General features: G+C 38.1%; 2 protein-coding genes across 4 annotated transcripts; one reads left to right on the plus strand and one right to left on the minus strand.

Moving 5' to 3' along the window:
• Positions 1–2,034: 2,034 nt before the first annotated feature.
• On the minus strand, positions 2,035–14,566 carry LOC113521005 (activin receptor type-1). Its single transcript, XM_052903335.1, has 12 exons — positions 14,380–14,566; positions 12,693–12,807; positions 10,293–10,331; positions 10,102–10,245; positions 9,230–9,442; positions 8,709–8,800; positions 7,513–7,712; positions 6,502–6,687; positions 5,469–5,615; positions 4,921–5,096; positions 3,953–4,163; positions 2,035–2,189 (listed from the first exon to the last, which is right to left on the minus strand). The coding sequence occupies exons 1-12, from the start codon at positions 14,483–14,485 to the stop codon at positions 2,037–2,039; spliced, it is 1,782 nt and encodes a 593-aa protein (XP_052759295.1). The 5' UTR covers positions 14,486–14,566; the 3' UTR covers positions 2,035–2,036.
• A 129-nt stretch (positions 14,567–14,695) lies between these two features.
• On the plus strand, positions 14,696–23,802 carry LOC113511360 (uncharacterized). Of its 3 annotated transcripts, XM_052903318.1 has the most exons (8): positions 14,696–14,835; positions 15,082–15,196; positions 16,098–16,222; positions 17,361–17,439; positions 19,714–19,767; positions 21,694–21,860; positions 22,933–23,033; positions 23,185–23,802. In XM_052903318.1, exons 2-8 carry the CDS (start codon positions 15,115–15,117, stop codon positions 23,381–23,383), a joined length of 807 nt encoding a protein of 268 aa, XP_052759278.1. In that variant the 5' UTR covers positions 14,696–14,835; positions 15,082–15,114; the 3' UTR covers positions 23,384–23,802. The 3 variants fall into 3 exon arrangements, with proteins under 3 accessions (XP_052759278.1, XP_026750785.3, XP_052759282.1); XM_026894984.3 differs by lacking the exon at positions 14,696–14,835 and having other exon boundaries at positions 14,926–15,196; XM_052903322.1 differs by lacking the exons at positions 14,696–14,835; positions 19,714–19,767 and having other exon boundaries at positions 14,926–15,196.
• The last annotated feature ends 2,464 nt before the right edge of the window (positions 23,803–26,266 follow it).

Here is a 26,266-nt window from a genome sequence, read left to right on the forward strand (position 1 = left end):
TTTCACGATATCTGGCGGACAGTTGTAGGGTGTTTCAAATTTAACTATTTCTATACTATTTACTGTTATTATAGTTATTTTTTAAACTTATTTTCATTCAGTAACCATAATATATAACTGCGTAAAGAGAATTTAATGAATCAATTATTAGAACAATCTGTTTGGCCCATTCTATGCTGTGTAGATCCTGGCATAGAAAGGGCCACCTATTCTTTTCGCATGAGTGGAGATTTTGTAAAAAAATCGCTTGCTTGGGTACCTCTGTCCCATCGTGTTTCTACCGTGAAGCAGTTCAGAAGGCCTACAATGAAATTTGTTCCGAAATTTCTGGGCCGAACGAAATATAAATGTGATGTTAAAAATACTTGATATATACCATTTAAAAATATTCAAAATGTTAAGCTCTATTCACTGGGTCAATTTTGGTATGAACAAAAACACGAAAAAGAGTCTGAGAATTCGGAATTTCAGTTCATGGTAGACCTCCGTTTACATGGGTGTGTTCGGTTTGAAGGGTGGGATATGGCAGTGAATTTACAGGAATTACAGGGGAATAACACCTGAGTCCTTAGGAATAGCGACACATGGGGGTATCATGGGCGAAACAGTATACTCTGTTATGTGCATGATACTGCTCATGTCTGTAGGCGACGGTTACCATTTTCCATCAGGTGGGCCGTTAGCTCGTTTGCCATTCTAAGTTGCATAACAAAAATACCATGAATTCATAGGATAGTTCAAATCTAAAATAACACTTTGATCTATTCATATATATATATATATATATATATGTATGTATGTATAGGAGATATCACTTTATAGTCAGTAATGTTAGAATCAACTTAACATACTACTGTATTCCATTCAAAATAAGCCCCTAAAATAGATATAAATATAGTAATAAAATAGTTAATTTGAAACACCTAATTTACATAAAAAATTAATAAAACCAGTTGCATTTTCTCTAATGTACAATACAATTGTCATTCTAATGTGCGTTCAACAGTTATAGACGTGTAAACATGGAGTTCACTAACGCCGAAATTCGCGCTATTTTAAAGTTTTCCTTCGTTAAAGGCAAATCCGCTAGAGAAACGTTCCGTGAGATTAATGGTGTTTTGGGGGATGGTACTCTATCACTTCGAACTGCGGAGGAATGGTTTCGACGATTCAGAGCGGGTGAAAACGACACCATGGATAAGCCAGCCGGCGGAAGACCTGTGACGACGAATACCGATCAAATCATGGAAAACATCGAGTTAGACCGGCATGTGGCATCTCGTGACATCGCCCAGGAGATGGGAGTTAGTCACCAAACCATTTTAAACTATCTGCAGAAGGCTGGATACAAAAAAAGCTTGATGTTTGGGTGCCGCATGATTTGACGCAAAAAAACCTTCTGGACCGCATCAACGCCTGCGATATGCTGCTGAAACGGAACGAACTCGACCCATTTTTGAAGCGGATGGTGACTGGCGACGAAAAATGGATCACATACGACAATATCAAGCGAAAACGGTCGTGGTCGAAGGCCGGTGAATCGTCCCAAACAGTGGCCAAGCCGGGATTGACGGCCAGGAAGGTTTTGCTGTGTGTTTGGTGGGATTGGAAGGGAATCATCCACTATGAGCTGCTCCCATATGGCCAGACGCTTAATTCTACCATCTACTGCGAACAACTGGACCGCTTGAAGCAGACGATCGACCAGAAGCGTCCAGAATTGGCCGACAGGAAAGGTGTAGTGTTCCACCAGGACAACGCCAGACCACACACTTCGTTGATGACTCGTCAGAAGCTACGGGAGCTCGGATGGGAGGTTTTATCGCATCCACCATATAGCCCGGACATAGCGCCAAGTGATTACCACCTGTTCCTGTCCATGGCGAACGCCCTTGGTGGTGTAAAGTTGAACTCAAAAGAGGCTTGTGAAAAGTGGCTGTCCGAGTTCTTCGCAAATAAGGAGGGGGGCTTCTACGAGGGGGGTATAATGAAGTTGCCGTCTAGATGGAAACAGATTATCGAACGAAAATACAACGTCACACGGACACCTCATTGTCTTCGTTTAGATGTATGGAGTTGTCGCAGGCGGCTAGTTTTAGGAGCGTCTTCTTTATGCGCAACGCCGGGAGGCGAACCGATGGGTTCTGGTGCCAGCATTCGCGCATAAGGTTCGCGAGACCCACCATTGTCTGGAAAAAAATTTTTGTTATGCAATTAGTTGAATTACTTACCAGAGGGAGACTGTACAAAAGTTGTTTGCTTAGCCACCTCTGTTCCATTCGTGTTTCTACCGTGAAGCAGTTGTGTTTGCATGGCTGTGTTTCGGTTTGAAGGGTGGGATATGGCGTGAATTTACAGGGTACAGAGGAATAACACCTGAGTCCTCAGAAATGGCAACGCATGGGGGGTATCATGTGCGAAACAGTATAGTCTGTTATGTACATGGTACTGCTCATGTCTATAGGCGACGGTTACCACTTTCCATCAGGTGGGGCGTCAGCTTGTTTGCCATTTTAAGTAGCATAAAAAAAAAATCAGAATGGCACTCAAGTTTACAGTTTACCTAATGGAATCATCAACAAACTGTACTACAGATTTTACAGTATGCACTGTACACACTTCATAGAGTACATTGTAACGTTCGATGTGAGGTCCCGGCATAGAATGGCCCACCACTTTTTTCCTGTGGGTGTCGTAAGAGGCGACTAAGGGAGGGCGAGGGATGGGCAGCAGCGTCCCTCTTAAAATATTTTCAAAGCCTACCTGCGGTTGCCAATCCGCCTGCCAAGTGTGGGAATTACTAACAGAACCTGATAAAGTGAGACGCTTATGTTCAGCAGTGGACAGTTAGAGGCTTAGATGATGATGATGATGATGATATTACTTATCTGCAATTTTCCATGGCGTTAAAGTCACGATAGTGTATATATACTCGTACATTTTACGAGTATTAACAATACGAAAGTTTAAAATTAACTGAAGGGTTGCTCGTTTGGCACCTCTATGGCAACGGGGGGAAAGGGATTGTTAGTAATAGGGTCTAATTGACCCACTGCTATGAACTGAAATTAAATTACCAGAGGGAGACTTTGTACAAAAGTCGATTGCTTGGGTACCTCTGTCCCATCCGTGTTTCAACCGTAAAGCAGTTGTGTTTACATGGCTGTGTTTCGGTATGAAAGATGGGATCATTGTTCATTAAACAAACATTTATACACATTATAGGAGCCAAAGACAGTCCTCTATGTAGAGGACTGTTTCGACGCCGAAGAAACGGCTGCTCACGTAATCCTGGAATGTGAAGCTGGGGCCCGTCAACGTTTAGAAATCTTTGGAACGGTGAGGTCGCTCCTGCTGAAGATCTTCTGCGCTTCTGGGCGGAGCTGGGTTGGCTGTACTAGCCACGACTCATACGCACAACGGCCCAAATGAGAGGCTTACAGCGGAAAAGAGTCCTATTATTTACATAGAATTAGTGATCTACATAAATTTAAATGAAAACGACGCTGCAAATTCGATTTAAGCAACAGACGCTGTTGCATTAGCGCGCGATACCACATTTTTGTTCGGTACTGTTAGAGTAGATAACCTCAATGGTATAGTACATTACTGCAGAAGCCGGCAACTGAGGCATTGATGGACGAACGAGCAAATGTGGGACGAGGCGTGGCCGAGGCACACATACGTGAGTCCATCGATGCCTAGTCGTGGCCAAGGCTCACTGGATGCGTGTGGGCGGGCGGGGCCGGGCGGGCGCCGTGGCCGCAGACGAGCTTGCGCATGTGGTGCGGCGCGGGGTGCGGCGGCGCGAGCGCGTGGTAGGGCGGCGGTACTCACTGGATGCGTGTGGGCGGGCGGGGCCGGGCGGGCGCCGTGGCCGCAGACGAGCTTGCGCATGTGGTGCGGCGCGGGGTGCGGCGGCGCGAGCGCGTGGTAGGGCGGCGGTACTCACTGGATGCGTGTGGGCGGGCGGGGCCGGGCGGGCGCCGTGGCCGCAGACGAGCTTGCGCATGTGGTGCGGCGCGGGGTGCGGCGGCGCGAGCGCGTGGTAGGGCGGCCGGTACTCGCGCGCCGGCGCCACGCGCCGCGCCACCTCCCACAACACCAGCGCGAACGCGTAGATGTCGCACTTCAGCAGCGACTCGAAGCACTCCGGGTCGATGCTGCCGACACGGGAGCCGTGATAATTTTATTTTATTGCCACACAATCAAATCTCAACCATAAAAAACTTAGATAATAATTACATTTGTGATTTGGCTAGGTTATAATCCAATCACATTATGTGCACTGCTTGAGTAATGCACAAAAAGCAAACACATAAAATAAAAAGAAATACTTAAAATGCTATATAAATATATAAAATATAAAAACATAAAAAAAACACATATCTTCAATTGTATTCTACAAAATAGAAAACAACTTCTTCCTAAAAATAAAATATTTTGTACCAAATATGTCGATGAATTTGTGGTCAAGCGGTAAGTCGTTATATTGCCATGTTTGCTATGGCCTCTTTCAATAAATCTTAGCAACAATCTAGTAGTTCATCTAAAGATGCCTCGTTTGTATGAAGCACGTGTTGCAAAACGTGCGTGGACAGAATAGCTGTCGGAGATTGATGGCTAATTGAGGAGGAAGGGTTAGTTTTGATAACAGGAGAAAATCTTCAATAGAACATTTGAAAATAGAAAGAAGATAAAAAATAAAAGATGGTGAGACAAATTAAAGAAAATCGGTGAAAGGCTGTAAACCAGGTTGGGCAGCAGCACCCCTCTTAAATCATCACCAAAGCCTAACCTGTGGTCACCGACTCATTTGCCAAACATAATAACTACTGACGCGCGGTACCACACTTGTTCGGTACAGCGTATGATGCATAAACGCTCGAAGGGTAAATGTCAGATTTATATTGTATTAACCTCCCGTCTAGGAGTTCGGGGCTCATGTAGCGGCTGGTGCCCTGGCGCGGCTCGTTTGGCGACGGCATCTGCTGCCGCGTGGCCGCCAGCCCCAGGTCCGCGATCACACACTCGCCGTTCACCTTCATCAGGATGTTCTTGCTCTTGATGTCGCGGTGCGCTATCGCCGGCTTGCCCTGCGATTCATTCATTATATTAATATTATAGACGAGACAGTTTGCATGGATGGACGGATCGATAGATAGATACTATTTATTTACGTCAAAAGATACACAAAAATATATCATCGAGTTGATTCCAAAGAGTGGTTGTGCGTGGACGAAAGTGCCTTGAAAAAACGTGCGGTGCAAGACCACCGCACGTTTTCCAAATGGGTTTTTTTAATGGGTTAACATGGCATGGTAACCCCGTCTGCGCTATCGGTATACACTGGCGAAATACCACCAAAAGATGCACAGAAGTGGAACATCTGTACGCAGTTTCAGTGGGTCAAGTCGGACATTAAGGCACTGATCATCGATTAACGATTGATTGTAGTATATACTTACTTGCGTGCCGTGTATCTCTGTGTGCAGATGCAGCAGGCCGTTGATGGCAGAGAGGCATATCACCATCATCTGGTGGCGGGTGAGCGTGCTCCTGTTCAGGTGCTCGTACAGCGAGCCCAGCGGGTGGTAGTGTGTGATCAGCCACAACTGGAATATTAACATATCCTTACTAATCTATACATACAGGGGGGGGATTATTGGTAATTTTATATATATTCTTTATTGCACTTGTAAGTTACATATAAAATAATGTATTTATAAATGTTGTGAGCAAGGGTGGACTTATCTCTGACAGAGATCTCTTCCAGTCAACCCAGTACAGTGAGAAAGCATTTCGTTAGCGGGCAGCTGAAGTGCTACAATTATTAATACATAAACAAATATACGTTGATATTTATTTATTAAAAACAAGAAATTTACAATGTGAGTACATTGGACTCCGTACTAGGCGAACCTGTATCGCGGGAGTCCATAAGAAATTACCAAGACACTGTGATTTACAGATATAAATTAAATTAATAAAGTAATGAGGTTCAATTTCTACATAATTAGCAATAAATCCTATCAGGTAGACCTCCACACGGTTACCCTTGAAAACCATAGTGGTTATTTCTACTGGAATTCTTCACCATGGGCTAACTGACCTGCTCTCATGCTCATCTATCATCCCTCACCAGTGCCCTGTCAATATCTATTGATAGCGCGGGCAGGGTTACCATTTAATTATCATCCATTAAAAAAAATCCATATGTACAGGGGGGAAATGGATTGTTAGTAATGAGACCAGTCTTATTGCTAGCAATATACTCTGTCAGGTTGAACTCCATATGGTTCCTGCTGGAGACCAGATGTAGCTAACTGACCTGCCTTTTCATCTTCACTTATGTGAAGTGCAGGCGGGGTTACCATTCCATTATCATCTATTAAAAAATCCTTGTTACTAACACTCCCACCTTAAATCCTATTAGAAGAGAGCCAAAGCTCTCGATTTTGTGTTAATCCAGCGAGGCAGTTGCCTCTGAAGACAGTATACCTGCGTGCAGCTGCCGCGGCTGGTCATGTCACTGCCGATGTACGCGAGGATGTTCTCGTGGCGCAGCAGCACGGTGCTGTATATCTCGGTCTCGCGCCGCCAGCTGGCCTCGTCGCGCGAGAAGAAGATCTTTACCGCTACCGTGTCCGCGTACCACGAGCCGCGCCACACCTCGCCGTACCGACCCTGGTGGTAGACATATTACACGATTTTATTGTAAAAATATCCGGATTCATTTAAGTATATTTCAGTGGAGAAAAATCGACTAGTTTCGGGACCAGCCGAGACCCTTAGTCATAAGTGAGCTTGGATAAAATCAATATGGCTCCGATATTCATATATTGTGTTTCTCTGGATATTGTGTCAGAAAAAAGGTCACCACTCATTACTAATGTTATTTCTATATTACTATGGTGGCAAACAAGCATACGGCTTATCTAATAGTGAAAGAGGTTACTATAGCCTATGGTCACCTGAGGTCAGGGATGTCTTTTTTTTATACAACTTAGAATGGCAAACAAGCTGACGGTCCACTTGATGGAAAGTGGTAACCATCGCCTATACACATGCGCGGTACCATGGACATAACAGAGTATACTGTTTCGCCCATGATACCTCCCAATGCATTGCCATTTCTGAGGACTCAGGTGTTATTCCTCTGTACCCAGTAAATTCACGCCATATCCCACCCTTCAAACCGAAACACAGCCATGCAAACACAGTTGCTTCACGATAGAAATACGAATGGGACAGAGGTAGCCAAGCAATCGACTTTTGTACAGTCTCCCTCTGGTAAATTAATTGAGTTTTTATCCATTAATTTAATACTTCATTTTCAAGCTTAACTTTATTGCATTAGGATACAGAATTCATAATAAACATTGTTTTCATGTTCGACAGTCACTTGCAACCGGGTATCCGGCTTTTTCGGTTTTTCTAAATACTTTCCGTTACTGTTCTTATGAAATATTATATATTGCATATTTTGAAAGCGTCCCTGTGGCGCGGTACCTTGCCGACGCAGTGCAGCAGCGAGACCTGCTTGGCGAGCGTGCGCTGCACCATGAGCGGCAGGCCGGAGCCCGAGCCCGAGCTGGCGCCCGGCTCCAGGTACTGGCGCAGCGTCGACTCGCCCGCCGCCACCGCGCGCACCGCGCCGTTCACAGACCCTTCGCCGCTACCACCACCGCCGCCGCCGCCGCCGCCGCCGCCTGCGAACACATTTTTACATTAACAATGTTGCCATTATGTGACAACTTAACGTTCTAATTATTAGGTGTGGGCAATTATAGATACCGATCCGATATCTATACATTGTGTATTTCTGGACATTGATGCCGGAAAAAGGTCATTGGTGATATAAATCAGTCGGATATTTATTTTTGAATTGTTAAAAGACTGTTATCCAATATTACAGTGAACACTCCATATAAGCAACTCATTTGAACCAATTTAAATAAAAAAAAACTTCTTATCGGGAAAAGTTTCTTATAGGGAAAAAAGGAGTATAAAAATATTTACCATCTGAAAATAGTACATTACTGCAGCGGCCAGCAACTGAGTAAAGGCTTGTATAGTACTTTTCTCAAACAATGCGCGGAAATCAAAAACACAATTTTACTTTTTAAGTTCAATGACGAATAACGAACAATAATAATTTTTCACGCGCCATAATGTTCCTTTGTTTTTTTTTTTAATAAACAGCTTTCTATTAGCAAGCCAGTTCGAAATTTAAATAAAACCTTTTATTAGTTACCTCCTTGGTAGCCATGTTTCGAAGTTAAAGGTCATTCCATTTTTAAATTACAGGACAGATATGAGTGTACATAGTAATTTATCTGGCTGTAAAACACGACAGATATGGTTTTTCATACAACTTTTGCCGGCCGCTGCCCGCATACATTTCCGTTTTTTTTTTATACACTACTTGGAATGGCGGACAAGCTGTAAGTGACTATCGACATTTTAAAATTTATTTATTTAAAATTATATATATATATATATATATATATATATATATATATATATATATATATATTAAAATTATTATATATGTATATTATTTAAAATAACATACTATTTGTTACAATTAGCCCACAATCTTGTGGTAATGGTAGCTTTACCACTTTTCTGGACTAATGTACCATCATATAACACAGGTAAACAAGCATAGTCGCTTGACGGTCAAAACATAAGTGTAACTTTACCTTCATAGAATGCACTGGTGAGTTGAGGGCTGTACGAGAAGTAGTTGGGGTCGGCGCCCAACTTGTGCAGCGACGCTCTCGACACGCGCAGCCTGTCAAGCGTAACATTTAGATAAATTAAAGACTTGCACAAAAAATTTTACAATTTGTTTTTTAAATAAAAGTCCAGGAATTTCTTATAAAGAAACTTTGAAGAGCCGCTCATAACATTTAGATAAAATAAGGCTTCCACAAAAAATTGCCAATTTGTTTTTAAAATTTAATAGTAAAAAAAAATACTTTGAAGAGTCATTCATCATCTTTTACTTTTAATCATGATTGTCAATTTATTTGTATTTCAATTGTGCCTATATTATATGTATGTTTTTAAGCTTTTTTTTTTTAATGTACATATTCATGTAAGTATAATTTTTTCTAAGTATATATATATATATATATATATATATATATATATATATATATATATATATATCCTTAAATTAAGCTGTATGTTAAAGTTTATTTGGCCAAACACAACTTACCTATGACTCCTTCTGAGTACGAATATCGCCATAGAGCCGATCATGCTGATGATAAGCACAGAGGCGATCACACTGGCCCATAGCTTCCAAGCGTTCGACGGCAGTGGCTCTATGGAGGTGTCGACCGGAGGCAGTTCTGGGAAGCTGCCCTCGTTGCACATGTCTCCCTTGCAACAGGTTATCTGCAGTTGGGCAGCGTGACGCTTGTGTGGTCTGCAGAATAAATTAGTTATGTTTTCATTTATATAAAAATTTACAGACTTTTTTTTAATTTAGACGGCAATTTTGGCCAAGATTAAACTGATGCAGCCTAACTAAGAAAGAATCATATCAATCCGTATTGAGTAAAATTCTGTAACTATGAAGTATTCGGTTTGAAGGGTGGGATATGGCGTGAATTTACTGGGTACAGAGGAATAACACTTGAGTCCTCAGGAATGGCAACGCATGGCGGGTATAATGGGCGAAACAGTATACTCTGTTATATCCATGGTACTACTCATGTCTATAGGCGACGGTTACCACTTTCCATCAGGTGGGCCGTCAGCTTGTTTGCCATTCTAAGTTGTATAAAAAAAAAATGAAAACAAAAATACTTCTCAGATTAACCACTAGATGAAGTTATTATTTTAGTATATGTGTGTACTGTAATGCAATGTTAATTTTTTTTTAACATATATATATATATATATAAACACATATATACATATATATATATATATATATAACTACTTCACAGTTGAAAACAAATAGGATAGAGGTACCAAATAAATGAATTAGTACAGTCAAGATACTAAAACAATAAAACGTAACGAGCGAGTGCTGCAGGCTGCCCGCTGCCGCTGCGTGCTAGCCGGCGGGAGGCGACTCACCCCTGCGGCTGGCTGGTGCGGCAGATGAAGTGGTAGTGGTCGGTGCGCTGCGTGCAGCCGCGCGAGTGCTGCAGGCGGCCGTCGCGCGCGCGCACCGTGGCCTTGAAGCAGTACAGCGCGTCGCGGCACACGCGGCCCTCCGCGCTCTCCTCCGCCTCCCCGCCTCCCCGCCCTCCTCCGCCTCCGCAGACGCCTCGCACTCCGCGTGCTCGCACTGGTGGCACGAGTACCTGCACGAACAACGATAATTTTAAGTATACATTGTCATTTTAATACAACATAACGGGTCCAACATATAGTGAGGTACAAAGATAAAAGGTGGACTCTCCAAACAACAAAATGGCGAGGTCCAGCAGGAAAAAGAAATGTTGGAACAAAGAAAGAGACAGATAACATAATAAAGATAGCATTGTCATTGCTATAGATAAGGAGAAGTGGAAAAAGATAGAGGAGGCTTTTACCCTTGGGGACCACGGAAGTGGATAAAAAAAAAGCTATAATAATAATAATAATAAAACGGGTCCAACTTTTTACTTCAAAGTGTGTTACCACATATAGACATAGTGTTTTATTTGTGAGGAGACATTTTCAATAGTGGTCCAGCCAGAGGAATATATTCCTTGGTAGAAATTTTGTAATTATATATTTGTATACATTTTAAATTTGGAGAGACATGCAATGGCATGTTATCATAGACAACCATAAAGTGGAGGGAAAGGGATTGTTAGCAATGGAGTTTGACAGCCCCATTGCTAGCAATTCGTCCTATCAGGTCGACCTCCATATGGTTCCCCCTGGAAACCATCGTGAACAATTCTTGTTGAATTCGTCACGATGGGCTAACTGGCCTGCTTCATCCTCACCTATCATCATTCACTGGTGCCCCGTCGGTGTATACCGATAGAGCGGGTGGGGTTACCATTCCATTATATACCCATAAAAAAAACCATAAAGTCATACATTAATAGTACATACCTAAACGTACCTATGCTATAGAACATAATAGGACAGAAATTTTTGTGAATCAAAAATGCCAAAAAAATTTTGCTTAGAAAAGCACATCCAATTTACAACTAAAATTATAAAATTGTATCAAAAATCCGACAGCATTAATGCAATAAAAACACACAATAGAAAAATATCAATAAGTATATATTATAACGCAGCGATTTCATTGTCCCAGATGAGCACTGACAAGTTTGAAATCAACAGTTGTATGAGCAGTGCCAGTGACACTGGGCATAGAATATTCTATGACAACTATTGGCATCCATATCTCTTCTGTATAATAAAAAACACATAAATTCTAGGAAACATGTAATAAATATTACCTCTTTTCAAATTTTTTCTTCCTATGTTACGATGAGCAGGGAAAGAAAACAATGTTAACATTAATATACAATTAATTCTATTGTAATAATTAAATTATAATTTAATATTTATTAAACACGAAGCCTTTAAATGTATGAACAGTAAGTCAGTCAGTAAGTAATCATATATTCTTTATTGCACTTGTAAATTACGTTGTTAATGCATTTATAAATATTGTGAACAAGGGTGGACTTATCTCTGACAGAGATCTCTCCCAGTCAACCCAATGCAGTTAGAAAACATGTTGTTAGCGGGCAGCTGAAGTGCTACAACTATTAATATTTAGTGTACATAAACAAATATACAGTTAAATAAAATATTAAAATACATATCCACTAGTGTTATGTATTGAAATGTTTCGCCGTATCTTATGTTGGTAATCCTAAATAAAAAAATACAGGGGGGAAAGGGATTGTTAGTAATGGAGATTGAGAATCCCATTGCTAGCAATATACCTAACTAAGTCGACCTCCTCGTGTTTCCCCCTGGAAACTATCATGATTAATTCCTGATGAATTTATCATGCTAGGCTAACTGGCCTGTTTTCATCCTCATCGATCACCCTTCACTGGTGGCCCGCCAGCGTATCCCGTTAGCGCAGGCGGGGTTACCATACCATTTTCTACCAATAAAAAAAAATTAAAAAAGTACAGACAAATGGACACTACATATTTGGATGCAAAGTCAAATAATCCTGCATGGATTGACTATTATAATAAAGGAAAATAGATAGTTTTAAATGTAGCACAGCATATAGATTCCTTTATCTTTATTGTGCATACTACATATCTGTCACACCTGTCTCCCATCTATATTTTATAACTAACTAGCGACCTGCTTCCGCTTGGCACAGTGCATCTGTCATCATCACATCATCATCATCAATATCCCATTACATTAGAAACCTTTAAAATTATGTGTTTTTATACTATATTATGTATGTATTATACATATAAACCTTCCTCTCAAATCACTCTATTTATTAAAAAAAACTTGTTTTAAAATTCATTGCGTAGTTATAAATATTTAAGCTTACATAGGGATGGATAAACGGATTGCGACTTTGTTTTATACTATGTAGTGATGATGATGATGATGATATCATTTATTTATAAAAAATATTAATTATGACCTAAATGGGATATTTCATTAATTCTCATGTGAAAAGTACATCACATTTCTATTAACATAATAAATGCCATATAAAATAGCAATCTTACCTAGGAAGGTGTACCATCTTGTCATAAATGGACACTGGTTCGTTGGACTGGTTTAATTCTGTCATCTGTGTGGTAGGTAGTGATCCATCGTCCAGGCTCTCCAGTCCTGGCAAACCTGGGGATAAATGCAGAAACAGTGATATGAAGTGAAGAGTCAAGTAACTGTGGTTGTGACTTTTCAGGAGGAATCAGTGGTCACACTGCTAGCAATATATCCTGTTAAATTGTTAAATCACTTCTTTAATGGGTGAAAATGGAATGGTAACCTGCCTATTGGTATATGCTGGCATACCTTTGGGAGATGATTGGTGAGAATGAAAGTAGGTCAGTTAGCCCATCATGGATCAACTGACCTGACTACCAAACAAATTAATGTATTTTTTTTATTTAATTTAATTAATTTTTAAAGTATTCCATATGAAGTATGTACAATAAAGATTTTACAATACAATACATTATCAGAGGGAGACTTTGTACAAAAATCATTTGCTTGGGTACCTCTGTCCCATTCATGTTTCAACCATGAAGCAGTTGTGTTTGCATGGCTGTGTTTCGGTTTGAAAGGTGGGATATGGTGTGAATTTACAGGGTACGGAGGAATAACACCTGAGTCCTCAGGAATGGTAATGCATGGGTGGTATCATGGGTGAAACAGTATACTCTGTTATGTGCATGGTACTGCTCGTGTCTATAGGTGACGGTTACCACTTTCCATCAGGTGGGCCGTCAGCTTGTTTGACATTCTAAGTCGTATAAAAAAATATATTGATATTAAAGTTAGTATTGTAAATTTACACATAGTGTATAGTAGTATAGTAGTGTGTAACTTCTATTCCACCTTCACTATTCATATATTTGTAAAACTTTGTAATTTCTAATCTAAATGAATTGTATTTCTTTAAGAAAATAAATATCTTAAACCATTTAGCAACACTATGTATGGTGGGAACCATTGTATTTGTAATTGACAAAAAAAAAAACATTTAAACAGTATGAAGCAGCAGCCAGCAGCAGTATTGAACACATTCAGTGCTTACCACTCGACTGTGAGTGGGACGAGGCCATAGTGGCAGTGCATCCCACTCGGACCCGAAATTTTTTTTATTAAAATAACAATAACCATAAACATTCATGTATATTTTTAAATATTCCTATATACTTAATCAAAATTTGCCTTAAAAAAAATTGGTTCCCAGCTATTATTTTCCATTAATTTTGTAGGCAGTGAATGTATTAACTTTTTACTACATATTTTACTAAATATTTACTCAATAACATAAAATTAATATGTATAAAAAAATTCATTCATTCCGGAGAATATATCGCATGTAGATTTTCAGTTGTAAAAAAATCATAAACAAGCATTTCTATGTTACTATTAGACAATAATTACAATAAACAATATGTCAAAATATGAATACAATAGTAAATTTTTATAATAATAATTAGTGTAATTAAGTCATTAAAAGTGGAATACAAAATTAAATTATTAAATCTACGATAAGATAAACGATAACACACATAAACATTGAATTGTATTGAAAAACATCATGAATATAGAAATAATCAAGCGCGGAAGCTACGTGAATATTCACGTTTAGAGAAATAGTAAGCTGTTGTAACTTTGGCCATTAGTATATGATGTAAAATTATACAATTAGAAATATAAATTAAAACGAAATCTTACCGTTACAAGCATTTATTATTAAAAATGTGAACAAGTATCGTAATATGACAGTGTCCGCCATTCTTCGTTCATCATAACAATGCACTCTGGAAATCAAATGTAGCATTAATATTTCAAAATATAATTTATATTACAGAAATTTATAAATCTTCAACAATATATTATTATTATTCTATATTTTTTATGTTATAATATAAATAATTCGCTTATCTTATAAAGACATTAAATAATTTGTCTAATGACCTTTAAGTTCCGTTTCCGTTTATACTACTAAACCTGTTTTTTTTTCTATATTGTCTGCTTGGCATATTGTATATTAGCCAATATTTTTGGAATCTACTCAATTTCGTTCGGATTCACTTCTAAAGTTAGTTTTTATCTTAATTAAAAGTGCACTTTAATTTAAGATAAAAAAGAGAATGAAGAATTAACTATTAACACAATATATACTGTAAAGTAAGTACTATAAAAAAGGAAATAAATAAGCATATTTCATCGTAAACGTTTATCAAACCGCTTATTGCTATAGTTATTTTACTTTTTGTTGTCGCCTTGAATGTATCCAAATATGTAATTAAATTCAAAATTATCGGTTGCTTTTTTGTTTTTAATTTTGATTTTGTGAATTTTCATTTTATATTGACAGCTTTTTCTTTAATTTTTGTTTGTAAATTAATGTCTGAATATTATTAAACAAAAAAGGTAATTCGTTACTGAGAGATAACTCATTACAAAATGCCACGGACGAAGCGACCGGTTAAGAAACAAGAGAAATCAGCTGAAGAAAACGAAGCGTTGAAAAAATTTAATAAATTAGGTGAGTGCTCTATACTTTTGTTATTGTTTGGTTTAAGAGATACTTTTCTATCAACTAGTAATATTTATAATTTAGTTAAATATCTAATGTCACTTTGAATTTCCAAAAAACTTATAATCGATCTCAATATTTTTTTTTGCATTTAAATAACTGTTAGAACCTAACCAGAAACACAAGGGGTGGAGGTATGATTTTGGAGAGTTTGATTGTAAAGTAAGTAAATAATATAGCAAACACAGTTATTAGATAAAAAAAACAAGAGAACATTAATGTTCCTGTCTGTGTGCACGGACAAGCAGTACTTTTGAATGGGACCGTTCAGACACTGACAATGTGCTGAGGATTTCATTCTTTAAATTTTGAATGTGAGCCCAGAAATTTGTTACACGATTTCTTATTATAGCTAAGTAATTATTCACCCTGGACTCCGCAAACATGCCAGACGCACTATTGTGATTGTGACAGTGTAACAGTGTTTCTAGTTTTGTGTATATGGAATGGTGATAGGTAAGGGTGTAATTGGTGATTTTAAATGAGTGTAGCAGTGGATCTTATGACTTTTTTAATTAATGGTGTAGTGGATTAGGGTGTTCTTATTAAATGGTTTTATAAGTTTGATCATTGGCTGGGGTGGTTTTGGGGTTATGATCGTGTCTGTGGAATTTGATTGTATTATTGGGAATGTGTTAGTAGTTTCTTGATGGACACATGTAGCGCATTGTTTTCTGTAAATGAGGTTCCTAGTCGGAGTAGTTCCAGAAATTAACTTTTCTGAATTGGTTTGAGTAATAAAAATCTGGGGGATACTTGTCAGATGGTTCCTTGCAGCACTTGGTATCATGGTTTGAGGACCAGGCGATCTGCGTAATGTGAAATTGATATTATTTATTTTTATTAACAGTAATTGACCGAAAGAACAAAATAGACAACCGCGTGAACTTGGAATTGAAGACATTGGACATAGCGTTCAAAATACTGTTGGGTTCTATTAAGTCCACATACTTGAACAAGACTGTTGGGCAATTGGTGAGTTTCCATTGGTTTGTATGATTCTGAAGCAAATAGCAAAAGTCCATATTTTTTTATGCAACTTAGAATGGCAAACAAGCTGATGGCCCACCTGATGGAAAGTGGTAACCGGCGCCTGTAAACATGAGCAGTACCATGCACATAACAGAGTATACTGTTTCGCCCATGATATCTCCCATGCATTGCTATTCCTGAGGACTCAGGTGTTGTTCTCTGTACCCTGTAGATTTACTGCCATATCCCACACTACAAACTGGGGGGAAAGGGATTATTAGTAATGGGGTCTAACTGTATGCACAATGGCCCAAATGAGAGGATTTAAGAAAAAACCTTTCATACTTAAATAGTCATGCCAGTTGTACTTCATGATAGAAACATGAATGGGACAGAGGTGCCCAAGCAAATGACTTTTGTACAAAGTCTGCTTCTGATACAACTGGTTGTTTTCTTTAATAATCTAACAATTGACATGCTGATATTTTGATTACTATTCTTGTATCAAATTTGGTCAGAGAGGAGCTTACCAAGGCACTTAGTACCTTTAAATCTCTCCTTGGACATATCTAAGAATGTTTTTTAAGCTTATACTTTTTTTAAGGATAATTAAATAATTAAGGAGAAAGATTAAAAAATTATCATATTACCTAACATATTTATCAGAGGGAGATTTTACATAAAAGTCATATGCTTGGGCACCTATGTCCCATTCATGTTTATACCGTGAAGCAGTTATGTTTGCATGGCTCTGTTTTGACTGCTCATGTCAAATTAATCAAACAGGGGGGTAAAGGATTGTTAGTAATGAGAAGGTTAGTTCCCATTGCTATTAATATACCCCATAAAGTCAACCTTCACACGAGTCCAGTCGAGTTCCCCCTGGAAATCATCTTGACTAATTTATCATTGAATTTTTTACGACGGGCTAACTGACATGCCTTTTCATCCTCTACCTATCATCCCTCACTGGTGCACCACCAGTGTATACCAATAGCGCAGAGGGGACTATGATTCCATTGTCATCCATTAAAAAAAAATTAATCAATCAGAGAATCTAAGAACCACTGAGGTCTTATATCTGAGGTCGTGTGTTGTCAATGTATTTATTTATTTATCAATTTCCATTTAATATTTACAGAAATCTGAACTTTTCCTGAATGAAGTGGCAAATACGAGGAGAACCAGACACTCTGGATGCTCGGCTTCACATGACGATGGTATACTGGTTTAAGTTAAAATTTATCTTATCTTCATTATCATAAGGTTCATTTTGGTATAACATTATTTAGAGTGCTTATAGACAGGCGTTGAAAGACAGTTGGTAGTACAGTAGTTGATAATGTAAAAGAATATATTTTAGACTTATATAATACACAATAAAAATACTGTGTATTTTTCATAATACTGCTGCCAGCTGCTATTAGTGCCTTGTTAGATATGTACATTGGGTTTTTACTTCTGTATATATATTATTTTAATGTAACATATTATTATATATATGTGCTTGTTATTCTAAATTGCTACTTTGTCCTATGGCCTTTGGTTTTATAATTCAATAATTAAATTATAATTATTTTTCTTGATACAACTCCATCTAGCGGTATAAATTGTAACTAATTTATAAATTTAACAAGGTGTGTGGATTTTGTAGATAGAACAAAAAAAAAAAATTGTTTATTGCAATTTACAATGACAAACAGGCTCTCAATCTCTAGATGGAAAATGTTAACTGTTCTCTATAGACTGTGTCCCATGGGCATAACAAAGGATACTGTGTCTTTCATAAGACCTTTCATGCATTGCCATTCCTGAAGACTAAGATGTTATGCTCCTGTACCCTGTAATTTCATTGCCATATCCTGCGCTTTAAACCAAAACACAGTTGTGCAATCAACTGTTTCATGGCAGAAACACGAATGGGGACACTCCCATTGATAAATATTTATATTTGGCTATATAATATATATATATATATATATATATATATACAATTAATACACACTTATATATATAATTTTACAGTGTGCAAGAGTTTTTAATACAAAAATGTTTACCTACTAGAATTACCTATCGTGTTACAATGCAGCTGTCATCAATAGTTCACGATTTGACAGTGACATTTCTTTCTTTTTTTATTGTTGACAAGTGTCTGACATTTGTGATGTATTTTTTTTTTATATAACATTTCGAATTTTAATGACTCATTTAACATTTCTTTTTAAGTTTTAATATTGGCATGCCTAATTATGGCGAAATATGAGGCCTTATACTTATTGTAACATCTGTACACTTACCATGTTTCTTGTAAATAAATAAATAAATTGTAAACTAAATAAAAACAATTACTATGAAATACTTATATCTTTGACATGGTTCATAAAATATATTTTTCAATCTTCATATTGGATATTTTTTTATAAATTTATAAAGTTACAAATCTATTTTAACTATTGGAGTGTTTTATCGCTGTTTCAAATTTAAATTTAACGCAAAAAAACACAATTCTGTAGATAAAATAGGTTTGGGACTAACTTTTTTAAGTATCCAATAAGAAGCATTCCATTTGATAAGTACAAACAGGGTAAATTAAATCGTGAACGTTTATCGGAGTATCCTGAACTAGAATAGTGTTTGCTAACACTCCCCTATTAATAGACCTTCTGTAAATGACAGATATTTATTTATACCCTAGATATCTGAGACACTTGGTAATGGGAATACCTCTATAAGCGAGACAAACTTGCAGGTCCCTTAACACTAAACCTACCGACATTTCATGTATACCTAATACCACCATGAGCGGTCAAATGACCGCTTTAAAATAAAGTATGTATCTTAATATAGAAAGAGATTTTAGCCAATTGGATAGTAAACAAAGGGAGACTTTGTACAAAAGTCGCTTGCTTGGGTACCTCTGTCCCATTCGTGTTTCAACCGTGAAGCAGTTGTGTTTGCATGGCTGTGTTTCGGTTCGAAGGGTGGGATATGGCGTGAATTTACTGGGTACAGAGGAATAACACCCGAGTCCTCAGGAATGGCAACGCATGGGGGGTATCATGGGCGAAACAGTATACTCTGTTATGTCCATGGTACTGCTCATGTCTATAGGCGACGGTTACCACTTTACATCAGGTGGGCCGTCAGCTTGTTTGCCATTCTAAGTTGTATAAAAAAAAAAATACAAGTAAATAATAGTAAGTTGTAAATATTGAAAAATGCCTTGTATGTATATTTTAGGAAAAGTCGATAAGTTGCATGGTGATACAGTAACGTTATTTATACATGAAAATTTTTAAACTAAATTTCAAAAACTGTTATTTGACCGCGTTTGGTAGGTTTAATGTTAACATTTCACTTAACCAGGTTTCACTGTATTTATATATTTTATTACAATAACTATAAATTATCAACTATTTGTCATACTTTATTAAGTTTCTTCTCAACTAACATCACCATCATGTTTTCCACTAACCGGGCGCTTTCTGGGGCAGGCTACCTCACTGAGAACTCGTCGCAGGGCTCCGGTGACAAAGGCAAGAAGTTTGGTGAGTGACAGCCTATCTCTTCTCGTATCTAGCTTAATTTTCATTGCAAATACGCCCTTATGGCTAACGCTTTTTGTATGCAACTGAGAAACACAAGTTTATGGCCCACCTGGTGCAGGGTCACAGTTGACTCTGCACGCGTGACATGCAGATGTGACATCAAAGAATATCCTGTGACGCCCGTGGTACCTTTCATGCATTGCCACTCCTGTGGACTACTGTAATATGACTCCATATTTTGTAATTACGCTCCCTATTCAAGTATTCTGACACTTCCCTATGGTTGACTGGGAGAGAATGCTTTTAGCATTAAGTCCGCCATGTACACATATTTGTACTAATGAATAAAAAAAAAAGGTAAGTTCCTTTACTGCAGAAAGACAAAAGGAATAGAGGTATCCAAAGGGAGACTCAACCGAGTCTTTCTTTGACGTCACACGATGCTGTTGATGTCTATAAGCGATTGTTACTGCTTCCCTTAACAGGGGGGAAAGGGATTGTTTGTAATGGAGACTGAGAATCCCATTGCTAGCAATAGACCCAACCAGATCGACCTCCTTGCGGTTCCTCCTGGAAACTATCATGGTTGATTCCTGATGAATTCATCATGATGGGCTAACTGGCCTGTTTTCATTCTCATCTATCACCCTTCACTGGTGCTCCGCCAGCGTATCCCGTTAGCGCAGGCGAGGTTACCATATTTTCACCCATCAACAAAAAAAATAGGATCTAACAGTCTCATTGCTAACATGGTATATTGTTATTATTTAAATTTTGTAGTGCATGCATTAATTTCTCAAAACTAAAATTGGGGGCCTACCATGAAATGAAATTCCGAATTTTCAGGCTCAATTTCGTGATTTTGTTCATACTTAAATCGACCCAGTAAATGGAGCTTAACTTTTCATTCATCATAAATCATATTCTAATAGTCCAGAGGAACGATATTTTAACATTTTTAATAATTTTAAACGGCGTGTATTATGTAATACTAACATCAAATTTCTATTTCGTTCGTCCCCGAAATTTCGGAAAATATTTCATGGTAGGCCCTCTGTTGCTTTGTGCGTTTTTTTTTTAATAAAATTAATATCATTTACTGGCAAATGGGTTAGATTTATTTCCACTACCATTTAATTATAAACCAGTGGTATGAATTTCCGCAAAATAACAGCTAATTCAGTAAAACTGTGTATCATTTAACCAATTTCATCAACGATCATCCATTGAATTGAGTACTTCCTTTTTCTAAAGTCGGTTAAAAATAAAAATAAAATCATCATATGAACGTGAAATAAAAGGGAATGAAAATAATGTAGTTTAATTATTAAATCACTAATTTTAATAATTAAATTACCAGATGGTGATTTTATACATGAGTTTTTTGCTTGGGTACCTCTGTCCCACTCGTACTTTTACTGTTATACATCTGTGTTTGTTTCTATATGTTTCGGTTTTAAGGGTGGGATATGCCAATGTCATTAGTGTATGGAGGCATAAGATTTCCGTCCACAGTATTATTTACGCATCACGGATGCTGTGCTACATCACCATGCAGTTTCTACATCTCTCTCTCTCGCCCTCCATCTCCCCCCCTCACCCTTTCTCCCTCTCTCTTTTTCTATCTCTCTCTTTCGTTTTCTTTATCTCTCTTTTTCTTGGTGTTTTAAGTACACAATTGGGATTTAACGCGATGAAAAAATCCTTTGCAAGTAAATAGTACCTACATACCTGCTTTTACGCGAAAGTTTAAAATTAACTCTTTGGTGTCGTTCGTGTTTATAGGCGATGGATACCACTGTCCACCTGGTGGAAACTAGCTTGTTTGCCATTTCTAGGTATCATAAGAAAAGTTGTTGATTTGAGGCACAAGGCCCACGGCAACTGTTAAGCAATGTATAACGGTTGTCCCGTGTCGTGTTACAGTGGCGCCCTCTGTGTCGTCCGGGCGACGGTCGCGGTCAGCGGACGCGTCGTGCCGCAAGCCGCCGACCGCCAGCAAGACCATCCAACGGCGCCGCAGCCGCTCCGTGTACCGAACGCCCGCGTACAATAAAAATGCTCCCGTCAACTTTCCTGCCATCACGCCCAAGGTAACGTACCTGGATGTGACACACAGCGCCATCTGTACTTCGTTGTAGTACTATTTTTGGAACTTTTGATGGTCTAACCGTCTATTTAAGGGGGGAAGGGATTGTTATTAATGGAAAGGTTAGTTTCAAAGAAACTAACTAATTATCAATATACCCTATTAGGTCGACCTCCACGTGGTTCCCCCTGGAAATTATCGTGAATAATTCTTGTTGAATTCGTCACGGTGGGCTAACTGATCTGCTTCATCTATCATCTCTCACTGGTGCCCCGACAGTGTATACCGATAGCGCGGGCTACCATTCCATTTTCACTCAGAACAAAAAACATACCTGCGTCACACGCACAGCGACATCTGTACTTCGTTGTAGTACTATTTTGATAACTTTGATGGTCTAACCGAGTATTTTTTTTTTCATGAATGATAATAAAATGGTAACTCCGCTTGCGTTATCGGTATACTCTGGCGAAGCACTAGCGAGGGATGATGTGTTAAAAAGGAAAGCATATCGGTTAGCTCATAGTTACGAATTCAGTGACAATGAATCATGGTGGTTTCTAGAGAGATCCGCGCAAAGGTCGACCTGATTGGATATATTACTAGCAGCGGTGCCACCAAGCGGGGAGAAATAGGAATCCATGGTACACTTGATGTGCAACTGCGATTCATTGGCATGTATGCATATGAGTCTACTGGGAACGGCTTATCCAGAGCCAGGGGACCACAGACAACTTAAACCGCGGGATATCGTTAGGGTAACACATAGGATCTATGAAATGATGGTATAAGGCAGGGGGAAGCACAAAAGATCCGTATGGGTCGACGTTCATCGGCTTAGCTGACCCAATATGCGAAAAAAAATAAGATAAGCGGTGCCACCAATCTATGGAGATTGCAACTTGCCTGGAAGACATCGCTTTCAGTAATAAAGTCGCCCGTTGTTTTCTCACTGTGATTATTTCTTGTAATTGTTTATATCTATAATAAGTTTATTGTAATCTTTTGGAGGAAACAATAAAGAGTATCTATCTAACAATTCCTTCCTCTTCTTAATCCAATATTGTGTTTCCCAGGTGACGCCGTACACGCCGCTGACGGTGCTGCGGCAGCCGCGGCAGGGCGAGATGGTTGTGTCCATGTCGGGGTCGCCCGTCATGGTGCCCACATGCTACACGTGAGTTGCATTCTGTTATATAAACACTAGTTTGTGCCCGCGAATTCGTCTGCGTGACGCGACCTTTTTATTACATGTATAGTGTTGTATAAAAAAAAATACCTCTTGCCTTTAGCAGTTGTTTAAAAAAAATTTGAATTATCACTTTCAGAATGCAACCAGATGAAAAGGCCAACTGCAATATCCTGCTACAAGACGGTACCATGCTGTCGCTGCAGCCGAAGCAGCTGCGACAGTCACAAGCGTATATACCCTTCTCGCTTATGGACGCCAAAGTGCTCAACCAACTGAAAACGTTGAAGGACAATCTGGACAAAGTGGTGAAACTGGGCGAGAAGGCTATAAAATAGGTTTAATGAAAATGAGTTTTATTAATATGTGTATAAAGTCGTAATTCGTATGTCTGTATTTGGCGCAATTGGTGACAATCTTGCTATGTCTTTTTCTAAATTACCCCCCTTATTCATAAAAAAATGTATAGATTTCTTTTAAAATTTTTTTTTCTTAATTTATTAATTTCAAACAACTTAGGTCCATATTTTGTTAGTAGGTGTAGTTAGACTATGGTAATAATTAATAATGATTTAGTTTTAGTTTAATTCAGGTGTTTCTCAACCGTTTTTGTGCCGTGCCCCACTTGAACATTTCTAAAATTTTTATGTCCCCATACATAATTTTTCCCGACAAAGTTTACTTGACGACTCTAATCGCCCAGTTGATATTTTGGTAACGTCAAAAGAAATTATACCTAATAAATATTTACAGCATTTTTTTAATTTACTTTTTTTTTTGTTAAATTTGGCACCGATATCTTGAACATTTCTAAAAAATTTTTATGCCCCCCCCCATACATAATTTTTAAAATCAATTTGTCCCTCCCCCCTCCTTTAACTATCAATTTGCCCCTCTGTGAAGCGTGAGCCCCACGTTGGGAAACACCGGTCTAATTTATACACACACATGCTCAGGATACTGTCGCCACTCCCGCGTGTTCTATATAAGAACGAAGTGTTTGTGTATGTGTGGGTCGTATGGTGGTCCCGGCATAGAATAGGCCACCCTTCCCTATCCTGTGGGTGTCGTAAAAGACGATTAAGGAGGGCGAGGGATGGGCAGCAGCGTCCCTCTTAAAACATCTCTAAATCCTAACTGTTGTTGTCAATCCAGCCTGCCAAACGTGGCAACTACTGGCAAAAGCTCCCCAAGGGTGAGGCTTATTTTCAGCAGTGGACAGACAAAGGCTGATATGATGATGATGAAGTGGTTTGCCCTTTTGCACTAATTTCTCAATATAAAAGACAGTATTAAAACATTTTAACAGTTAAAATAGATTTGTAAGATGTTTCAGTTTATATGAATAAGGACAGTTATAAAGGATTTGATTTTTTCTCTATAATGGATTAACACCAAGACTGCTCAACTTATTGTCAAAATTTTTCACCTATAGAAAGCTCAATTATTGACAAGTAACAAAGGCTGTATATTGTTTTTAAAAATTCTATTAATAAGCGCGAATCCAAGTCGAAATGTTTTTTTTAATGGGTGAAAATGAAATAGTAACCTAGCCGTGCTATCAGTATATACTGGCGGGGCACCAGTGAGGGATGATAGGTGAGGATGAATGCAGACCAGTTGGTCTACCATGACGAATTCGACAAGAATTAGTCACGATGGTTTCCAGGGGGAACCGCGTGGAGGTCGACCTGTTTAGGTGGTATATTGATAGCAATGGAGCTGTTAGAAGTCATTCCTAACGATCCACTCCGGATCATTAGTGTGTAAATGAGTCTTAGTTATGAAAAATGTCTAAGGCCTAAATGCCTAAGGCTCTCAATTCTCTCTGTCTACCCCGCAAGGGACAAAAAGACGTGAAGATTGATATTGTAATATATTGTATTTATGTCAATTTTCACTGTTAATCCAAATTTGCTTAATTATACAGCACTACCACTATAATTATACCTACTTGTACAACAATTAGTCAATTACCCTAAGGTTGTCTTGAAGAGATTGCTCTCAGCAATAAGACCGCCTTACTGTACTTATACAACTGTATCGTTACATTTGTTTATTGCTTATTTCCTATATTGTATAATGCAAATAAAGTAGACACATTTTTTTTTTAATTACTAAATTTAATACAAAGATATACCAAGATTGTTTACTATGCCAGATTTAGGAAACGCAGATTTTGAATGGTATTTCTTTAAACACTATAGACTGCGATTTACAGTCATGTACAATTTTAGCGCTTAATATAGTCTATATTTTTTTTTATTGTAAACAAAGTGTACTATGTATTTTAAGTTGGATATGAGGGCCTATAAATCAAAGACAAGTCTGTCGTATGTTCAAGAAAATACAAAATTTAATATTTTATCAAGGATATGGAACGAGAGGGAGACTTTGTACAAAAGTCGATTGTTTGTCCCATTCGTGTTTCTACCGTGAAGCAGTTGTGTTTGCATGACTGTGTTTCGGTTTGAAGGGTGGGATATGACGTGAATTTACAGGGTACAGAGGAATAACACCTGAGTCCTCAGGAATGGCAACGCATGGGGGGTATCATGGGCGAAACAGTATGTTATGTCCACGGCACTGCTCATGTCTATAGGTGACGTAACCACTCTCCATCAGGTGGACCGTCAGCTTGTTTGCCATTCTAAGTTGAATAAAAAAAAAAACGTTACTATATATTTTAAACCTGAACTGATAAATTGAAAATAAATTTGAATATTACTTATTTGAATTTTAATTAATAGAACACCCTCTACATTTTAATACAGAGTAAAAATGCAATTGATTTTATGGTGTTTAGCTGCCTTTGATTTTATAGGCCTCATGTATACGTAACTCCAATTCGAATTCGGAATAGATGAAAAAAATGTTCACAAAAATTGTTTTATTAAACCAGGGTTTCGGCTTGGGGTTTTAACGTTTTCTGCTACTACTATACGCAAGCTAGTAATCTCCAATCCCTTGGGATTTTCTGTCTTTGTTAATTATATCTTGGAGTGCCGTATATATACTATGTTGTAAGTGTATGTTTTGTGTGAATGTATATGTTTTGTTTATTATAATTTTTAATGTTATGGCTGTTTTTTTTGTGTGAGTGTAATTATGTTTTAATTTGCAAACGAAAATATTAAACGTGGACTTGTATATACTATGCTTTTTATTTATACTACACTGGCCGTTTGTAAAAGGAAAGAGATAAAAAAAAAACGAAATAT

This window comes from Galleria mellonella, unplaced genomic scaffold (assembly GCF_026898425.1).
Source record: "Galleria mellonella isolate WM207_F2 unplaced genomic scaffold, CSIRO_AGI_GalMel_v1 utg1053, whole genome shotgun sequence".
Taxonomy (NCBI): domain Eukaryota; kingdom Metazoa; phylum Arthropoda; class Insecta; order Lepidoptera; family Pyralidae; genus Galleria; species Galleria mellonella.